General features: G+C 40.4%; 1 protein-coding gene across 7 annotated transcripts in view; it reads left to right on the top strand.

Annotated features, from left to right (window-relative positions):
- The window catches only part of CLIC5 (chloride intracellular channel 5), a 229,525-nt gene that overhangs the window by 64,858 nt on the left and 142,785 nt on the right, over nucleotides 1–21,882 (top strand). The window contains exon 1 of one of the 7 annotated variants that reach the window (XM_055264852.2): nucleotides 3,717–3,856. The exons of the other annotated variants lie outside the window; for them this stretch is intronic. Coding sequence (XP_055120827.1) covers nucleotides 3,854–3,856 — 3 coding nt within the window. The 5' untranslated portion in view covers nucleotides 3,717–3,853. Of the gene's footprint in view, nucleotides 1–3,716; nucleotides 3,857–21,882 lie in introns of those variants that run through there. 7 annotated transcript variants of the gene reach the window in all.

Raw genomic sequence — 21,882 nt, 5'->3', positions numbered from 1 at the left:
ATTTCATTAATATGCCCCTTGAGACATTTTATGTGCATTCCAGCAAATATGTGTACAAGTTCATATATTTGGAATTCTCTCCTTTTTTTCATTTTATTTGACACAAATGCATTATACCATATGCCCTAGTACGTACCTTGTTTTATGGGGCCAACTGTATTGGGATATAATTTACATACATTAAAAGTCTGCAATTTTAAATGTGCATTTGAGGGAGTTTTGACAAATGTATACAGTCATCTAACCACCACCATAATCATGATGTGGCACATTCCCATCACCTCAAAAGGCTCTGTCTTACCTCCTTTGCTGTGAGTCCCCTCCCAGACACCTCCTGCCTCCTAGAAGGATCTTTCTATTACGATAGTTTTCTCTTTTAAAACATATTGTATAAATAGACTTAAACTCTGTGTAATCTTTTGTGTGTGGTTTCTTTCATAATGCTTTTGAACTCATCCATGTTGGTACGTAAATCAGCAGTTGGTCCCTTTTTATTACTGAGTTGTATTCCATTGTGTGAATATATTGTGCTACAATATTTTATGCATTCAGCAGTTGAGGGCACTTGGGTTCTTTTTCAGTTTTTACCTATTAATAATGAGGCTGCTATAAACATTTATGTATAAGCTTTTGTGTTGATTATGTTTTGTATTTCATTTGGGTCAATATTTAGAAGTGGAATTATTTAGATATATGGTTAGTGAATGTTTAACCTTTTTTTAAAAAAAAAAACCTTGCAAATTGTTTTCAAAGTGGCTGTCAAAATTTGTATAAGATTTCTAGCTACTGCCTTTCCAGCATTCATTATTGCCAGTTTTTTAAGTTTGAAGCATACTGATAAATATATCATGGTATTTCACTAAATTGTAGCTTTAATTTTTATTTTTCTAGTGACTAATTAGGCTGAGCATCTTTTCATGTCCTTATTAGTCATCCTTCTGTCTTCTTCGGTGAAGCACCTATTCAAATATTTTGCTTATTAGCATTTGATCTTATTATTAAATTTTAAAATCTCTTTATATAGTCAAGAAAATTTCTTTATACATGTTTTGCAAATAGTTTATAAGTATGGCCTGCCTTTTCATTTTCATGACAGTGTCTTTTGAAGAGCAGATGTTTTTTGTTTTGGTGAAGCACATTTATCAATTGTTTAATGCTATGGTTTGTGTTTTTTGTGTGCTATCTAGGAAATGTTTGTCTAACCCAAGGTCACAAAGATTTTTGTTTTCTTACAGAACTTTTATAGCTCTGGTTCTATCATACACTTCAAGTTTATTTTGTATATGGTACAACATACGGATTTATTTTCTTCCATTTCCTCCCTCCCTTCTTCCCTCTCTTCCTTCCCTTTAATGTCAAATACATCAATTAATTTTTAAATGTTAAACCAATCTTGCATTTCTGGGCTAAACTCCACTTAGTAAAGATTTATTATTATTTTATAGACTTCTAAATTTGACTTGCTACAATTTTGTTGTTGAATTTACCACAATGTTGTTGATATGTTGTTGATATGTAGAATGTTGTAGATATGTTTCTAGATTTGATTTGCTACAATTTTGTTAAATATTTTTGCATATTCATGAGAAATATTCGGTGTAGTTTTTAGTTTATTTGTCTGGATTTAATATTAGAATAATGCTCACCTAGAATGAGTTGGGAATGTGTTTCCTCTCCTATTTTCTGAAAGTGTTTTTGTGGAAGTGATACTATTTCTTCCTTAATAGTTTGGTAGAATTTACTAGTAAAACTATCTTTACTAGAGATTTATTGGTGGGAAGGTTTTTCCCCTTGCAAATTCAGTGAATTTAATAGATATAGGGATATTCAGGTTATTGCTTTCTTTGTCACTGAGTTTGATAATTTGTTTCCTTCAAATTATTTGCTGTTCAAATTGTTGAATTTATTGTCAATTCTCTCTTCATATTTTCTTCTACCTTCTTAAACATATGATGTATGTTTATATAGCAGTTTTAATGTCCTTATATACTAATTTTGATGATTTTAACCACATATGGGTTTATATTTATTGATCGATATTTTTCACGCTTGGTTATGAGTTGCATTTTCTTAGTTATTTGCATACACTAGTAATATATTTTGGCTGCCAGACATACTGAATTTTCTGTTGTTGTATACTGGATTTTGCTGTATTCCTTTAAAAAGTGTCAGGCCTCATTCTGGGATGTAGTTAAGTGACGTAGAATGAATTTAATACTTTCGAGGCGTCCTTTAAGCTTTGTAGGAGTGAGTCCAGAAACGCCCTAGTCTACAGCTCATGTGGCTTCGTTACCGAAGCAGTGGCCTGCCGAAGACTCTGCCCAATGTCCTGTGTACTAGGAGGTCTTTCCACTCTTCCTACTGGGAACACAAATTATTAACAGCCCTGTGTAAGATCCTGGGATTGTTTCTTTTGTGCATCTCTAGTTCTTTTCCCATACTTGATAGTTTTCTCACATGCACATGTAGATCAGGACTTAGTCAAAGATTTAAGGGGACCCCTCTGCAGATCTCAAGAGTGCTCTCTAAGCTCTCTCTCTGTGTTAGGAAATGCATCTCCTCTGGTATTTAGATCTGTAAATCTTATTTGCCTTGACCTTCGAAAACTCCAAACCCCATTGTCTGCTCAACTCAGAGATTGCTAGGCTGTGTTTCAGTCCTGTTTATCCTGTTCCTAATGTCTGAAAACCATCATTTCATATACTTTGTCTGCTGGTACCGTTGTATTTGTTAAGGGTAAATCTGGTTTCTTTTACTCTGTCAGGCCAGAAGTGGAGGTTGTCCCAATTGACTCTAAGATCTCCATTTATCTTGAGTTGCTTCTCTGTTCTTCTGGAATATTGCCCTTTTGGGTTCAAGAATGAGTTGGAGTTTGGCATGTAGTGATAAAGTTCAACTGGACTAAAATCCAATGATAATAATCATTAAAGTGACATTGTGAGATGACAGCTATAGCAACATATTTTGGCCTTCTGACAAAAAACTCCTTTCTGACCCTTGTTTCCATTCTCTTTAAAGATATACTGTCTTTTTCAAAGTCTTTATCTTCCACTTTAAGATAAAGATGCAAAATAAAGCCTTTGCAAAAGGCAGCATACCATTTTTCAGCAATGAGAAAACAGGGAAACAGATGTCTCAGCCAGTCGTTCACTGAAACAGCCTTAGTGCAATGTCACTTCATCTTTTAACCTCTTACCATTCAAGCCTCTGATGATTCTATGAATTTCTTTAGAAAACTCTAGAAAAAATGGAATTTATTGTTGCCAAAATGAAGTCCCATTCTCCAGCTACCTTCCATACTCAGCCCCAAGTGTTGAGAATCTATTTGTGCGTGAATTGTGATGCGTACCTAGGAAAATGCGCTGATCAGCAGCTCTGCTCCTAGGTGGGTAACACTCCCTCAGAAGTATGAGACTCTCCCTGTGCGTGAAGCATGTGTTTCAGGCATGGAACCAAGTGATTTGTGCAATCTTGTGAGGACAAAGGTTAGAAAACTGAGCTTGAAGGCATGTCCCACTTTTATGCTTTATAAGCAGTGCCCTTCTGCCTGCCTTCACGAGCCTGGGGGTCAGCAGAAGGGCACCGCCTGGCAGAGGCCGTCAGCCTCCATGCACAAGGTACCGTGGACAACAGTAACATGGCAACAGCTTAAATAAATAAGACAGTACATTGTTTAAGAAACAATTAATGTTCTGAGGTTTCAGGGATAACAACCATAAAGTAAACATGCAAGTTGGTAAGAAATAACTGGCATGAATGCCTTTTGTTAAAAGTTGAACCACAAGTGCATTTTTTTACACTCTACTGAAGTATTTTTGTTATATTCTTCTGTGGCGGCAAGAAAGGAAAGAATATGGTAAGTAATCTTTTATATTTACAATAGCAGCTCTCTGTAAACTGGCTTGGTTCTTCTAGAACTGCACTATTCAAAATGGTAGCCATTAGCACATGTGGCTCTTCAAATTTAAATGAATTACAATGAAATAAAATTAGAAATGCAGCTCCTCAGTCACACCAGCCATATCTCACACCAGCTCTACAGCTACAAGTGGCTAATGGCCACTGTGTTGGAAAAGGCAGCTTCTGTCATCACAGAACATTCTGTAGGACAGTGCTATTGCAGGGAGATCTAGGTTCAGATCTGGCTTGAAGACCAATCAGTTCTGTGGTCACAGGCTCTTCCCTGGGTCTTTATTCTTGTCTGAATATAAAAGGTGGAGTGATGGGATTTAGTGAGACAGATGAGTTTTCATGTCCACAAAATAAAGAAACCACCGGAGAAAGGTATTCACACTGATAAAGAACATCTGTGATACAAGTTAGTATGAATCTGTTGGTTTGAAATGATAACTGTTTGGCAAAGCAAACAGCCCTTATAAATCTCCATAAAGCTGTCAAAATCTAATGGCCACATCCAGGCCCATTAAGAGTCTCTCTTTGACCAAGAGGAACCATCAAAGCTGCAGAAACTTTGTGGATTGAGGATGTTGCCCCTCCAGTCTCTAAGGCCAAATGCAGCATTAAGCCTGGAACCAAGACACAGATGTCAGGACCCTACACTTGACCACCCTTCTCAGTCAAAACAACTTGTCGGCTGGGCGTGTTGGCTCACACCTGTATTCCCAGCACTTTGGCAGGCCAAGGTGGGCAGATCACAAGGTCAGGAAATCGAGACCATCCTGGCCAACATGGTGAAACCCAGTCTCTACTAAAACACACAAAAACATCAGCCAGGCGTGGTGGCACATGCCTGTAGTCCCAGCTACTTGGGAGGCTGAGGCAGGGGAATTGCTTGAACCTGGGAGGCGGAGGTTGCAGTCAGCTGAGATTGCGCTACTGCACTCCAGCCTGGTGACAGAGCAAGACTCTGTCTATACAAAAAAAAAAAAAAAAAAAAAAAAAAAAACTATAAAGATGATGGCTAAGCAATTCTCTTGTGAGTGTGGTGAGTTCTTATTCCATAATAAAAATTTTATAGCTGCAAGAATGAGCCTCTCATCTATTGCCTATTCCTTCCTATGTCTCTCTTTAATATGTCAAATCAACAGGTTGATAAATCTTTATAGAACCAGCACTCTGTACCTAATACCTAATGTGCAGATACTGCAAGAGATAGGAAAGCAGTCCAAGATGGGAGTTCGTTCTTTCTGTGGGGCTGTGACCAGTTGGTTCAGGAAGAAGGATGCGAAATATGAAGGACTTAGGAATTAATGCTAGAGTTCTGGAGGAATCAGGTTCTAGAGCATATAATGCTCAATACTGGATAACCACTGAAGGCACACAGAGACGGAACAGGACTGGATTTTTCAAGGAAGACTTCATGAAGGAAGCAGGCTTTAAACTCTGAAAAAAAATGCAGGCACCAGGGTGGCAGGTAGGATCAGGGAAGAGATTCCAGGCCTCAGCAATTACATTGTCCTACCCAATCCCGTGCTGCTTTGAGAGGAGGTTTAACATAGTGGATCAAAGCGTAGACTCTCAAGCAAGAGCATGTGGGTTCAAATTCTGGTTTTGTCATTTATTAAGTCTGTGATCTTAGGCAATCTACTTAACCTTTCACTAGATTGCTGTGAGCATTAAATGAGTTTATATATGTAAAATTCTAGGCACAAAATAAGCACCATACAACTATTAGCACCCCCACTCCCGCCCCACCCTCTTTTTTCACAGAGCTTGTTTTTACTGGTATTTACGTTGAGAATCTCTTAAAAGTAACCTCAATAATTTTACAGGTAATTTCCATAATTGTCAGTTTGATTTCTTTAATTAAAAAAATTTTTAATAAGTAAATACAACGTATTTAGGGCAAACCAACTTGCATAATCATCCTGATGGATGCCTCAGCTCTTCTTACCAAAATACTCACGTCAGCAAGGCCCTGGACAGGAGCTACTTCATCATCATATTTGAGACTCAAAGAGACTGACTGTGCCTCCTAAATTATACCACATAAACTATTTGGTTTAGAAAGATGTCTCTGTAGTGTCAGTGTTCTCCTCTTGTTTTTTTAAATTTTTTTTATTTTTAATTTTTGCTGGGAAAACAACATATCCATATGCAGAAGAATGAAACTAGACCCCTATCTCTCACCATATACAAAAATCAAATCAAAATGAATTAAAGACTTAAATCTAAGACCTCAAACTATGAAACTACTACAAGAAAACATTGAGGAAAATCTCTAGGATGTTGGTCTGACCAAACATTTATTGAGCAATATCCCACAAGCTCAGGCAATCCTATTCTTATGTGAGAGGGGTGATTATTACGTTTCCACTTCCTCACTCCCTCTGGGAGGCAGACTGGCAGCATGGGAAGGGCAGGCAGCTTAGAGTACAAATTGGCCTTAGTCTCAGTGGCTACTTGCAATCTGGGCAAACCTAGTCAGTGTCTTAACCTTATGGAGCCTCCTTTTCCTCATTTAAAATATGGGACATTAATGCCCACTTCACAGGCTTATTTGGAACACTGAAACAGAATTTTCTGACACAATACCTGGCATGCGTCCTGGCATGTGGAGGGAGCTCCCTTGAATGTCCCAACAGTTGAATTTACTATCACTCTTTTTGAGAAGCAGCCATATCACTGCCACTCAATTCTTTAGGCTATTTGTACATGAAAGAGGCAAGATTTCCTGCAGTCCAAACTGGCTCTGCCTACAGCAACAATACCAGGCTTCCCAAATAAATTTAAATACAAAATTAAAGCAAAATAATAGGAATACCATGAATACATATCTGTTGCAAACCCTAACACATACACTCAAATTCCTAATTTGTGTACAACCATACACAATGTGGCCTTGGTCTTGACAGTGCTAAGACAGGCTACACACTTGTGTGATTATCTCTCCAGAAGGATAGAGGCAAGTGGATTATTCTCCACAACAGTGTTTGCATTGGTAAGCGGACTTAGAGGCAGACAAGAGAATCCACTCTAGTAAGCTTAAGCAGAGAGGGATTTATTACAGATTTGAGAAGCTCACAGGATTTCTAGTTAGGGGTAGACACCAACTAAACTTAAGTACTGCATATCCAGGTCGAGCCTGGAGAAACACTCAACCACACTCTGGGATTGTTCTAGAGAAAACCCCACAGCTTCCTGCTGTTGGCATCTGTGATACTAGGGACTGTGCACTAGAACTTCCAACACAGGTGCAACCTGCAGAACCAAATGCCTCTGCCATGGTGTTTTCCTGTAAGATCTTACATCCCACACATGGAGCTGCTGCTGAGTGTGGCTCCTTCTCCCAACCTGTTGTCACACATTATACATTCTTTTTTGTGGAATCTGGAACACATAGACTCTAGCTGCAAGGGAATCTGGGATTTTTTTCTTCCACTGTTGAGCCTTTATAGTATAAGAAGCCATACCAGGTAGGTTTGGAAAGATTGTAGTGAGTCCCTCTGCAGTATCTGTCAGAGAACACAAGTTCACCTCCACTATGAAAGGCTTCTCTGGTCTCCAGTAACCCAGATTCAGCAGGTCACTCCAGATGGTGCCCTTGCAATTTGCACATATTCCAGACATTGTCTCCATTACATTGAATCAGCTATTTGTTCGCACAAAGGTTTTCTTTGTTAAACTGAATCATGGAGGAGTGGGAAAGGCACAAGCTTTAGAAGTACAATTGAATTCAAATCTCAAATTTGCCGTTTACTAACTCTTTAACCTTGGAGGAAATTCCTTAATATCTCTGATTATTAACATCTCTATTTATAGAATGTGGTAAGATACCTACCACAGACACTTGTCATGAAGAGTGAAGTGCTTAACTGAATCACTGATGCATTACATGTGTTCAGGAGATGGAAAATTCCCTCTAAATTTTCTTATCATTAGGAGCAAAAATAATTTTAATTTCAACTTTGTATCTCTCTGGGTAGTTAAAATTCATGTCTGCTATGTGCCAGATATTCTGCTAGGTATTGAAATTATAAAAATGAACAAGAGTCTTGCAAGTGTTCTTAATATAGGTGGGAAGAGACATATCCAGACACACACACGCACACACACACACACAATGGTTATACAAAGTGATAACGTGTGGAGAAGGAGTGACTGATCTTTCAGGGGCAGGGAGAAAGCCCAGAAAGATTTCACAACTCAACGTGTGAGTTGGGTTGTAAAGGTCATGCAGGAATTTAGGTGGAACAGGGGAGGGGGAAGCTGACCAAGCAGTAGCAGTAATGTGAGGGTATTTGAGATCAACAAGTAGTTCATAAAATAGAGTCAGTAGAGAAGGGAGTTGGAAAGATATGGGCACACCTGGCTGTCATGAGCTGGAACAAGCTGCTCTACACACCACTAATTGTGTAGGTTGCACCACATATGAGGGCACCTGGCTAGTTTGTAAGGGTGGGGATGGTTCTGGTATCCAGCCAAGTCAACCCAAGAAGACAGTTGCCTGCAAGGCTGTCTCTTGAAATCAAATTGGCACCCTGCTGTGAAAGGTTTTGTGTGCCAAATTAAGGAGTCTGAAATTTACCTTGTAGGTAATGGGGAGTCATCAAAAGTTAAGCAGAATAGACTTAAGTACACTTGTCCGTGAAAGCAACTCTGGTTCAATGAGGAGGATAGAAGCAAGCTGTATTAGTCTGTTTTCATGCTGTTGATAAACACAAACCTGAGACTGAGAAGAAAAAGAGGTTTAGTTGGACTTATAGTTCCACATGGCTGGGGAGGACTCAGAGTCATGGCAGGAAGCAAAAGGCACTTCTTAAATGGCAGTGGCAAGAGAAAATGAGGCAGAAGAAAAAGTAGAAACTCCTGATAAACCCATCAGATTTTGTGAGACTTATTCACTATCATGAGAATAGCACGGGAAAGACCAGTCCTCATGATTGAATTACCTCCCCCTGAATCCCTCCCACAACATGTGGGAATTCTAGGAGATACAATTCAAGTTGAGATTTGTGTGGGGACACAGCCAAACCATATCACAGGCAGACCAATTAGCAGGTTCAGATGAATAGAATGAAACATCATACCACTGGGGAGAGATGATAAGAGTCTGAATCAACATGAGTAGCAGTGAGAAAATGCAATGAGGATCATTTTGAAAACCATATAGAAGGTAGAACTTCTGAGACATGCATGGTACCCAGCTGGATGTGGAAGACTATGTGGATTGTGACAGTAGAAATTAGGGAGGAGGAGGTTGGTCTTTTTAGGGGGTGAGGAAGGTTTTCAACATTTTATTGTTCCCTTGAATTATATAAACTGATTTGTTCAGTAGGCAGGAAGGCATATGAGTACGAAATTTAAAAGAGAAACAAGATCAGATATAGAGAACTCATTGACTTGTAGAGATAATAGCTGTAGTCACTGATGTAAACAGGGTTACCCCAAAAGAGGTAGAGTCCCCCAATAAGGCTTTCATGTACATTGTGCATAGTGGTATGCCAGTAAATGATTAACATTTGTCTCTGTGGTGTGGGGGGACTCCTATCTTTAGCATTTACTGATTTCTGTAGTATAAGTACTCCCACCATAGCTGATTTCAAGCTACCAATATGGCATCACTGAACAGGGAGTCGGAAAGAGAAAGGCACAGCTGGCTGTCATGAGCTGGCACGAGCTGCTCAACACACCACTAATTGTGTAGTTTGTACCACATATGAGGGTACCTGGCTAGTTTGTCGGGGGTGCAGTGGTGGAGATGGTTCTGGCATCCAGCCAAGTCAACCCAAGAAGCCAGTTGCCTGCAGGGCTGCCTCTGCAAGTAGGGAAAATTTATTCTACATTATTTGTCCAGAAAGAGAACTTTTTCCCAATTCTGAACCCAGAATTCAGGAGGGCTAAGTATGAAGCCCTGGGGAACACCAACATTTAAGCAACAGGGAAAGAAGACCCCCCAAAACAAAACCATACAAAAGGGGTGGGCAGACAGGGCTCACATCTAAGCACTATCCCTTTCTAGTTTGACGATCTTAGTCAAATTACTTTCCTTCTCTGTGCCTCAGTTTTTACTATTTTTTATATTGAGGTAAAAATATACATATCATAAAATTTAACATCTGCACCATTTTTAAGTGTACAGTTCAGTGGCATCAAATGTACTCAGATTGTCGTGCTACAATCACTACCATACACCCAGAGAACTCTTGTTTCGCACAACTCAAAGGCTGTACCTATTAAACAGTCACTCCCCATTCACCTCTTCCCATAGCCCCAGCCAATAACCATTCTACTTTCTGTCTCTGTGTTTGGCTACTCTAGGTACCTCATACAAAGGGCATCACACAGTAAGTTTCACCGTGTTTTAAATGAGAAGACAACACCTTCCTTGTAAAAGTTGTAATCCTCAGATGGACTGTGAGGATTCCAGCCGAACATCTCACATCTCACACATGCCTAGCACAGACAGGCACTCAGTAAATGACAGCCACCAGCTCCCATGTGTGAGAGATGCTGTGCAAGATGCTTATGGGAGACACGAGGGGGAATAAGACACTGTTCTTGCCTTCACAGGTCTTCAGCTCAGAAAGATTTTGTATTTACAAGTAACTATTATTAAATCAAAAGTGAAATTTTTCTAAAGAAAAGTACTGATGGCCTGGTTCGGTGGCTCACGCCTGTAATCCCAGCACTTTGGGAGGCAGAGGCGGGCAGTTCACCTGAGGCCAGGAGTTCGACACCAGCCTGGCCAACATGGCAAAACCCTGTCTCTACTAAAAGTACAAAAATTAGCCAGGCTTGGTGGTTCACGCCTGTTTTCCCAGCACTTTGGGAGGCTGAGGCGGGCAGATCACCTGAGGCCTGGAATTCCAAACCAGACTGGCCAACGTGGTGAAACACCGCCTCTACTAAAAATAGAAAAATTAGCCAGGCATGTTGGTGGGCACCTGTAATTCCAGCTACTCACGAAGCTGAGGTGGGAGAATTGCTTGAACCTGGAAGGCAGAGGTTGCAGTGAGCTGAGATGGCGCCAACGCACTCCAGCCTGGGTGACAAGAGCGAGACTCCGTCAAAAAAAAAAAAAAGGAAGGAAGGAAGAAAAAGAAAGAAAGAAAGAAAGAAAGAAAGAAAAAGAAAGAAAGAAAGAAAGAACGAAAGAGAGAAAGAAAGAAAAGTACTGACAATGTTCTTTGGGAATTTAGAAGATGAGGAGATTATCAATGGCTAAGAAAATCAGACTAAAGTTTACAGAAAAGGAAACATTTCTCTGAAGGGTTTGGCCCAAATGGTAATAGCAAAAAAGGACCCTTTGTGAAGACAGACTGCATATGCCAAGACATTGCACTGGTCATCTCAGGCTGCCATGACAAAGCCACACAGACTGCATGGCTGAAGCAACAGAAACTAATTTTTCACAGTTCTGGCTAAAAGTTCACCATCAATGTGCCAGCATGATCAGTTTCTGGTGAGGACTTTGCTCCTGGCTTGCAGACAGCCACCTTCTTGCTGTATCTCCACATGGAAATGAAAGAAAAAGCTCCCTGGTTTCCTTCTTAAAAGGATAGTAAACCTATTGGATCAGGTCCCCACCCTATGGCCTCATTCAGCCTTAATTACTTCCTTAGAGGCCCCAACTCCAAATATAGCCACAATGGTGGTTAGGGATTCAACATATGAATTAGGTGTCAGGGGTGTGGGGGAGACACAAATAGTCTATAAAAGGCATGGAGGTGGGAAATCACCACTCGTTTATAGGGACCATTCAATAATATTATTTGGATGATGCATAAGGGGGTTGAAAGTGGAGGAGCTGGAGAAATAAAATTATACCCAGGGATTAGCTTGGATCACAGGAGGCCTTTGAGTAGCAGCTAAGACTTTTAGAGTGTGTTTGGTCTGTGGCAGGGAGAATCTGAGGGTTTTAAACAGGGACGTTGCAAGGTCAGAAGTGTGCTTTGGGAAGATGGTTTTGGCAGTGCTGGGTTTTATAGCCAGTCTTGTTCTTATTGCCTTGGAGCAGAGAAGGAAGGGCAAGTGCTGGCAGATTAGATACATGCCAGAATCTCCCAACCAGATCTTTTAGGTTGCTTCCCTGAATGCCAGTCAGTCCCTTGTTTGACTGGCTGTGAAGGAACACAAGCTTGTGGGGTACTCTTGTGAAAAATCATTTTGAGGCCAAACATCCCCCAGCCTACCCCCACCAGGAGCTTCCCAAGTATCAATTCCAAAGCAAAACAGGCTTCTTTATCTCAGTCAAAGATTTTGAATAGGAACTGACCAAATGAATGATCCACTGGCCAAAATAACTTTGGACAGTTTCTTGCTGCCTGCTGAGCACACAGCAAAGCTACCTGATCTTGCATTTTATGATATGGTATCTAGTTCTCAGAGGTTGTAAATGGTCAAATCTCAATTAGAGGGCTCTCCAGGGCAACACTGCAGAGTGGAATGCCTCTCCCCAGGGTAAAGTTCTCGTCAACCTCCTTAGGCAATTGGTCCCAGCGGCCACTGCGACAACAACTAAAAATAGCCATAGTATAAAACCCCAGCTCCCAGGAAAGCTGAGAGAAAATAGTTTGCTAAGAAGTACAGACTGTGATAAAGCATTGCCTGGTGTTTTCCAGCACATCATGGGATGTGATGAGTTCCCAGAAATCGTTAATACCGACCTCAATGATTAAAGTACATTTACTGGGTGGGAGGGAAGGCCACTTTCTAAATTATAAACAATTTCAGAGATCATCTAGCAGCACTGTTCAGTATAGGCTTGAGCAATATGAGGTTGTGCACATCACTCTTCCACCTACATACTTTCATCCTTTTATTCATTTAGCAAGTGTTAACTGGGCATGGCTCAATTCCTCACTCCATTCTGCTCAAACACCCTCCTCACCATCTAATATAGCACCTCTGAATTTCTGTTTCCTTATTCTCCTGTTTTCTTTATATTACTGGCATTGTGCTTTATTTGTTAGTTGTCCATCTGCCCTACCAGCCTGTCACCCAGCTCCAGGGGCAGGACTTTTTGTCTGTTTGTGGTCTGGCACGGAATGATGTTACTGAATGGATATGTGTATCAGGCCCTGCCCTCCAGTGTCTCTCCTCTTTCTGTCTCTCTCTGCAACTTTTATTAGTTGGATGTTGACCCTTCTGTATTTGGCCTCTGTCTCTCATATTTTTGTTTGCTTTTTTGCTCAGTGATCTCAGAGGCTTTCCTTATTTCCAGCTCTTCTATTAAATTTTTCATTTTTAGCAGTTATGTTCTTAATTTTTAATAACTCTGATCTTATTCTCTGATTGTTCCTTTTCCAAAGTTTCCTATACTACATCATAAGGGCTGAGTGGCAGTGGAGGCCAAGTCAATCATCCTTTCTTTGGGGTGATCAGAGAATGGATCTCCAGATGCCAGAAGGAGAAAGTCTTTCCTCTGGCACCTCCACACCGAGACTGGAAGCACAAGCTCTCCCCACACCCTCAAATGGCTGCCTGTTGAGGGAACTTTCCATGTAGAAGCCAGAGGTAAAAGGCTCCCAGTGCTCTGCACAGAGCTGGGATGTGGGAGTTGGCTGCTGTCTGGCAAAGTTGTTCTAGGATAGAATTTCACTGATTCCCTCCAATGGAGCCCCATATCATACCTCCCACCCACTGTGGGATGGGCCAACTCCAAGGTGACAGCTTCTCTAGGGTCCTGGAAAGAACAGGGCCCCCACCTCCTCTGTACCTACCTTAGAGTTTATTCTGAGCTATAATATTTTCTGTCCTCTATTATCTCTCAACATTTTCCTACCTACCTTCTCTCTTCCAGAAGTTTGTCAACATCCCTTGTCATTGGTGACCCTGTCTTATTTTCTTAACTGTTGTGAGATTGTTCCTTTTCCTACTTCTCTACTCTTATGTCAGCAGGATCTCAGGAGAATCTGCAGACAGTAATATTTCAATCATTGCGCATGAGCAAAGGGTTCTAAATATAGCTTGGGAGCCGGTGAATGTGAAGTGTGTAAATAGGGCTCTTTACTGCAAGGCTTTTCAGCACTTTAATTCGCAAACAAGAATAGGTGTTGCAAATCTCAAAGACGGGGTGTGGCATGAAGCATTTCTCAATTATTTGACCACAAGAATTTCTTTTTTTTTTTTTTTTCAGGGAAATCTTATCATTTTGTGTTCCAAGAAATATACTATGGAAAATACTAGGCTAATTTATCAGTGTCATGCTAGCCCTGGGACTGCAAAACAGTAGACATTAACAATGTTTGCTGAATGCAGGTGCAAAAGGAGTCTGAGTCAATGGGTCCTAAATACCATTCCCACCCAAGTAACAGATTTACTTTGTGGAGGTGATGGTTTAACTCAGATAGTCAGTGCAGTGGAAAGAACACCCAGGCTGAATTCAGACTAACATAATAGCTGGGTAACATTAGGCAAATTGAATTATTTAAGCCCCAATTTCCATATCTGTGATACGGGAATAATATCTGCTTTTTTTATTTTATAAAGTACTTTTGAGCATCAAAAGATAAAATATATGAGACGGTATTTTATAAAATGTAAAGCACTAAACAAATACAAGGAATTATTATTATTGTGAAACTCAGTTGCCATGTCACAGCAGTTAGAACATGAAAGGGAGAAGACATTTGAGCATTCTCTAACCATATCATATGGCTGGTTGCCCACTCATCCTAAACTTAGAGATGGCCCCAACTGCAGAATCACAGGGAAAAACACAGAAAAAAAAAAGGAGAGAAACCCTAACCCTCTTATGGATTGCACGTAGAGCTAAATCAAGACTTTATCCTTACTTTGCAAGTGAAGACTTGAGCTAGAAAAACAAGAGACTCAGCGATCTTTATCTGGAAAGGACCTTAGATGTCATTTGAACCAACTTGCTTGTTTTAGATGCATAGAAACTGGCCCAGAGAGGTTAAGTAATTTGCCCCCCATCACACTGAGATAATTGTGCTAGCAAGCAGGTCTCCAAGTTCCTGGCCAACATAACTCAACTCAACAAATGTTTATGGAGAGTGGCGTACCACTGCCCCAAGGGCCAGGGCGTACACAACTGGGAGCCTCAATTTCTATCCTGAAGGAGCTTACAAGTGCAAGAGAGGAAAGGGTGACAGCAAACACTAGAGGAGGGCTGAAAATTTAAGACTGGGTTGTTCAGTTATGTTCTAAGTGTTCAGAGATGGGGGCCACTGTTGATGACTAAGGCAGACAGAAAAATCTTTTTGTTGTTGGTATTCTCCATTTTCAGAAATTTTGATTCACACATGGTGGCTCATGCCCATAGTCCCAGCTAGTCTGGAGGCTGAGGCAGGAGGATTTCTTGAGGCTAGAAGTTTGAGAAATTCTGTCCTTTCACCTCAAAGATTCCTTAGGGAGGAATGCGCACACACACACACACACACACACATACACACACACTTTATACCTCAAATACAAGTTGAAGAACCTGCCATAAATCTCAAGGGTAGTTTCTTGACCTTAAAATCTCTAAGAAAAAAAGGGGACCAGTAGAGTCCATTCTACCTGAAAAGTATTTGCTACCACCTAAGCCGTCTCAAAAGTGTCTCAGAGCCCATGATTCTTTTGTGGCAAAGAAGACAAAACACCCATTTCCCTGGCAACAACTTTTATTTAGTATTCAAATAACATCCCTATGTTTGGAAGGCCAGTGCATCTTTTAATGTTTTAATTTCTAAAGTTTATAGAGCAGCAAATTGGTTTGGCATCTGTTAGTAACTCTGCCCTAAGATGGGATGATTCAAACTTGGCAACTAGCAGGCACTGTCTCCCATTAGTAGGAGTAATAATGAAATGATGTGGTTGAACATCTCAGGATGCCAAGTTTACTTTGTGCTTGGACAAATGGTATATTGTGTTGGTTTTCATTTCTTAAAAGACCCTTATAAAAGCCTCCCCTTTTTATTTATGTTAGAAAATTCAGTTTAACCAAATAAGCAGAACCAGAGTGCAGGGCATCAACAGCGTCAGAGACTGGGTGTACTACGTGCAGGAATCTGTCCACAGCTGCAGGTACAGTTACTTTCAACTGAACAGATTAACTTTGGTTGCTCTGCATAGGGATGTGGTCCAGGCACTTACTGGGACACAGAGAAACATGGAGAAGGATCAATGGACAAGTGAATAAACAGCCCAGTGATATTCATTGGGCTTTAAAATGGTTTGCTGCTGAGGATATATATGGGCAATTAGTGTGATGGGACCTCCCAAGGCCAGAGCTTATTTCTGAACATATATCCCACAGAGCACACATTCCTTGAGATACTCCACACAAAACAAATGGCTAAAGAAACTTGAGAAACATCCCCTACTTCTCCTCTTGCAGATTCACAGTACACATTAGCTTATAGAAGGAGCAGAGACATCAGTCAAAAAAAACCTTGAATCTTGTTTAACTCAGCATTTCCCATTTTGGAAATAGTTAACTATAACTTACCAAACATTGGAATTGCTATATCTTGAGCTTTCTGCCTGAGGCTATTTACATGGCCTGTCAAAAGCTGATGACACAGAAGTGAAAATTTTAGTCTATATGACATATCTGTTTTTGCCCCGAGTTAATTTACCCAACCCAATGTTTTGTTGCTTGTTTATGTTAGTTCTGCCTATTCCCACAGCCAGGTTGACTGCTCTTGCCTGGATCTGAAGGCAATATTGAAATGGAGACTCATACCTGGGTCTGTTGGTCTCCAAAGCCTGTATTTTTAACTATGTGATACTCTGCTTAATACTGAGGGCATTTAAATTCCCCCTTGAAGATAATTCAAAGGTTGGGTACTTTCATTGTCTCCTATATCAGTCAACTATTCCTATCTGCTAGAAATGAAAAAAGAAAAGAGAGGAAGGGGAGAAGGGAGATAGGGAGACGGATTAATTTCTTGTAGAAGCATGGGTAAAACTTAATCACAGGGATATTTTTGAGCATTTGTAACTGTATCACAAGTTCTTGTTGTTTTCACAACTTCCTGGGAGATGTTATGCTTGGAGGTAGGTTAAAAATATTATTTAAAGGATGAAATCTATTCATCTTCCCAGGATAGGGAAAGAATCCCAAAGATGATTATGAAAGAGATAGTCTAGGATTACTCCCTAAACGTTTTCCTGTGGAGCAGCCCCTAAACTGCTCTTCTCAACCTTCATTTGCAAAGCAAAACAGCATTAGTGTAATCAGTCCCCTATCTTTCCCAAATCTGCCTTACCCTAGGAGTTGCAGGGGATATTCAAACAGGAGGCCTGGAGAAAGTGCTTTTGAACAGCAAGCTCCTTTGTTTTCCTCCTTTGCCTCTGACCACTCTGGTTTTTAAATTCTCAAATTTGAATTCTCAAATTAGATTTTGTCTGACCTTTAGCATTGCTTGGCAACTATGAGGAGTCCATTTTCCCTACTGTGGCCACGGTCTGAACCATGCATTCTGATGCTAAGCCACAGCATGTGCCTGACTGACATGACACTGCAGGCTCTTGGTCCCCATTCTTCCCCCAGGAGACAAGTGGCACCTGATGGTATTGCCAACTTCTCATTGCTTAACCTATATTGAATTGTGTCCATTGCCAGCCTCAACTCCCTCCCAGGCAAGGAGGAAGGCCAGGGCTCTGATCAGGGCTGAGGTTTCAGGAGCTGGACTAGTAACGGAGCTGGGGTTGATCAGGAGGTGGGAGGTGGGGTGACTGCTGGGTGGAGCAAAGCATGCATGCAGCAGCCAAGGTGAGTTTTGAGAAAAGGAGGCCATTTACCACTGTCAAAGAGACTGGGAAGAAAGATGCCTATTGTGTGTGAGGCCAAAGAGCAAGCAGAGAGAGTGTTTGAAATGGGGAGGATGGAAAAGAGTCAAGCCTGAAAATCTTCCCATGCTAACACTGGGTTAGGAGCAGAGGCAGCCCTAGAATTTGTGAACCTGAAGCTTATGCTTTCAAGGAGCCCTCCTTCAGAAACAAAAATGAAATTCCAACTATAAAATATAATATGGGGCCAGGAACAGTGGCTCATGCCTGTAATCCCAGCACTTTGGGAGGCCAAGGTGGGTGGATTACTTGAGGTCAGGAGTTTGAGACCAACTTGGCCAACATGGCAAAACCCTGTGTCTAGTAAAAATACAAAAATTAGCTGGGCGTGGTGGCATGCACCTGTAATCCCAGCTACTCAGGAGGCTGAGGCATGAGAATCACTTGAACCGGGGAGGTAGAGGTTGCAGTGAGCCAAGATTGCATCACTGCACTCCAGCCTAGGGGACAGAGTGAGACTTTGTCTAAAAAAAAAAAAAAAAAAAAGGTAGATATGGAAGTGAATATTTATTTAGAATATGAAAAGGAATGAAAACAAATTTGCAAACTTTTAGAAAACTATTATATACCACAGATATCAAAAAATCCCAAAAAGTAACTTAATATTTTATTATGTGGATAACATATATCTACAATACTGTTTTTTCTCTAATTTTTTGAAACATACACTTTGAATGCCTCTTCATTTGCCAATGATTTTGTAATATCCTGATTTGTGGGAGAGAAGACAGATAACACAATTCTTCCACTAGGATGATCAATCAACATTGATTTTTGGTACTAATAGTTGGGATGTAAAACTGCAACTGTTTATAGAAGTACTACAGGTTTGTATGCAAATACATAAAAGTCTACTTTGGGTACTTCCCACTGAAAAATATATGGTGCATTTGTTATTGTATATGTTGCATTATTGTGTATATTCCTGACAAGAGAGAATTTCTGTTTCAACTAGGCGTCGGTGAAAACTAGATCCTCTGTTTACAATTTTACATATCTGATAACTGGGAGAACTTCCCACAGACTAGCTTCTAGCTCTATATATTTCAAATCTCAATCTTCATATCCTGCATATTTCTGGTGCTGATGCCATAGGATACATTTATATTGTGACATGACCATCTTTGGGTGATGACCTGGGTGAAGTCAGCACAATGGGCGTCAAGAGTATTACTGAAGGCCAGTTCTTCACCATGATGGTTAACAATAATGTAACTATTACCAGAAATAACTTAGGACCACACAAATATATCTCACTAAACCCAAACTAAATATATGCCTAATTTAACTTCCCACTTAGTGAAGTACCTAAGATGCTCATGGCAACTCTAATACCATCTGAGGCTAGCGGAAGTATAACAGGGGGAAAGTTGTAATGAAAAGAGGCATTGGTCTTAACCAGTTACAGCTCAAATATCTTATGCTTGCAAATTTTGCAAAAACAAATCATCATGTGAACACTACGGTAGGTCCCTTTCTGGGCGTGGGAAGGGAACAGTGCTAGTGAGGGGTCTTGGATTTTGAGTTTTATGATTGTGACAGTAAATCATCTTTGGGTTAGGTCAGAGTATTCCAAGCTTCTTCCTATACTAACCAGATAAATGGACACAGATTTTTTCCACCATCACGATTATTAAATTGTCAAATCAGTGATGGTTGAGCCATTTCGGGCACCACACTTCCTCCAGGCATGCAGTGAGGGCTGGCCATCTCTGCTGTCCTCTGTGCGTGTCTGTTAGGAACAAACACCTCCTGTGTAGTTAGACTTTGCTGACACAGGCTTCTATTTAAGGAGATGACTGTTATTAATAGAGTGCTAAAACTACTCTAAACAGAAATGGACACGGTTTCAAGTGGGCTTTATCAAAATCATCATGGTATACACCCATCTGAAAGTAAAAAACAAGTTTCACATGAGTGATGGGGTCTCTTAAGTGACCACACTGAACTGACCATACAGGCTTCTCTACGTAAAATGTCTAATCTCAGAAAAGGCAGTACCAGGTGGTCTGACGTTAAAGAGACTTTTGACCATTTCCCACTCTCTTTGCACTGTTAGTCAACAATCACTGGTTGGTTTTGGGAAATGGTATTGACACTTCATTTCGTTTCTTTCATTTCCATTGAGGTGGAATTGATGAGCTTGTTTTGCTGTTGATTTTACTGTGACTAGGAAGGTCTTTAAGTGAGGCAGATAAAATGGCAGCAGAGGCTATCAGAGGAGGAGAAAGGAACCTTAGAGATTGTCCTCATTAGATAGTGGAGGGAACTAAAGCCCTAAGAGGAAAAGTTACACATCAGTTAAAAGAAGTGTTACGCAGGGGTAAGTGAGGCAAGATTCATCCCTGGAATCGAGTCCACTTTGTTTCTGTACTTTCAATCCAAACTAATGTTTCATCAAAGTCCTAGTGGAGAAGATGGTTTGGGTAACTATGGAGTAATTCTGGCACCCTCTCCTCAGCCCCAGCTCCCCAATCCCATGCCCCAAAGTGATTGCACCCGCCTTTACACAGGTAAGGCGATTGTCAAAACTTGTATTTGAAAAATAATAATACCAAATGATTATGTTCATTGTGCATTCCTTAGCCAGTGCTTCCAATGGCTGGAACATGTTCAAAATTGCATGAATACTATTTCATAGAAGAGAATAAGATGTGGAAGATAGCTGTATTTCGGTAAATACCAATTAGTAATATGGCATAATTTGAATTTTATAAGATATAAAAAATAAAAAATATTTATAATTTGTAATAACTTACTAAATTTAAAAAATAGATATAGTTGTTTAAAGATAAAATTATCTTGAATTTGAATAATGATTAAATAAGTTCCTCTCTGGCTTACTGCTTTCTTATTCACGTGTCTTGTTTGATCAAACAGGGAGCCATAGATACACAGACACTAAGTAAACTTTCAGGAACAACCCCAAAATTGCGAGTTTTGACAGGTAGACCATCTTGTTACCTAGAAGGACAATGGTTTCTTGGCAACCAGCATCATGGAGAATGGGCCAGTGACTCTCTGCCCTCACTCTGTGACTGTTTCATGAAGTCATATACACTCTGAGTCAATCCAGGGTGAGTCATATTCCCCTGGGCAGGCAGTTCCCACATTGCAAGAGGAAGGAAGGAAAGGAAGCAAGAAAAATAATAATAACTCGGTGGTTATTGTGCTAAATAAAGTATATTTCAATATGTTGTACCAGGTGGTAATATTATAGAAGCCAATCTTTTCTGAAAATGCAAGATGCAGTATGTTGGATCAAGTGATTTAAAAAACAATGTAATTGTTTTCAAATTTGATTATCTTCTGACCTCTTGGAACTGCCTATTAAAAAGAGGAAGCTAATTCCTCTGGCAAACTTTGTGGAAACTTGACACAGAGTCTTAGGGTGGTATTAAAAATGCAACAGGGCATTTTACTCTCAGAGGAGATCATGTGTGGAGTGGGGCTGCGGCCCACTCACTGCTCCAGGTCAGCAAGCTAAGAATGATTTATTTATGGCAAGCATGCTAGATGCCAGCCGGTTCTGGAGGAGCTGAGTGTGCAAGAATGAAGTCCTCAAACACAGGAGATGAATCTCCCTTAACCTCTGATGACTTATGAGAGAGTTGTGAATTTGATTCTCATTGTCAGGTGATTGATCAAGATACATTTTGAATTTGAGCTACTGTTCTTTCACTTTCTTTGTCTTCAATAGGATATAGTTTAGATTGTAACTTTCATTAATTGTGTTATAATCCTACAAGTAGCTGAATATGCATTCTTTTACATCTTCAGTCACTCTATGGCCCCCAAATCATATAGAAAAATAGATGACTGTTTAGTTAGAGAATTAAGTTCCCAGAAGCATTTTCATGCGGGCTCACCCCAAGAAACCTACATTCCTGCCACTGACAAGCAGGTCTGCTCTCCAGATGTGAAACAAAAGATCACCAAATCTCCATTTCCATTTTACCTTTGCCCTGAAGGTTTGTAACAATACTGAAAGCAAAGAACTCAAATCCACAGTGCAAAATTTCCAAATTTATGAAAATTTCTGGACAGGCCTGGTCTTAAACCAAGTGATGATACAGGTAAAATCTCTTTCCAAAGCCACCATTTCCCTCCACTACTTCCTGTTTTTCCCTTCCTTGTTCTCCCCTCTTTGGGCATTGCTCCTGGAAAAGAGCCCGC

This window comes from Symphalangus syndactylus, chromosome 23 (assembly GCF_028878055.3).
Source record: "Symphalangus syndactylus isolate Jambi chromosome 23, NHGRI_mSymSyn1-v2.1_pri, whole genome shotgun sequence".
NCBI lineage: Eukaryota > Metazoa > Chordata > Mammalia > Primates > Hylobatidae > Symphalangus > Symphalangus syndactylus.
Note: the sequence above shows the minus strand (reverse complement) of the source record. Positions and strands in the feature narration are given on the sequence as shown.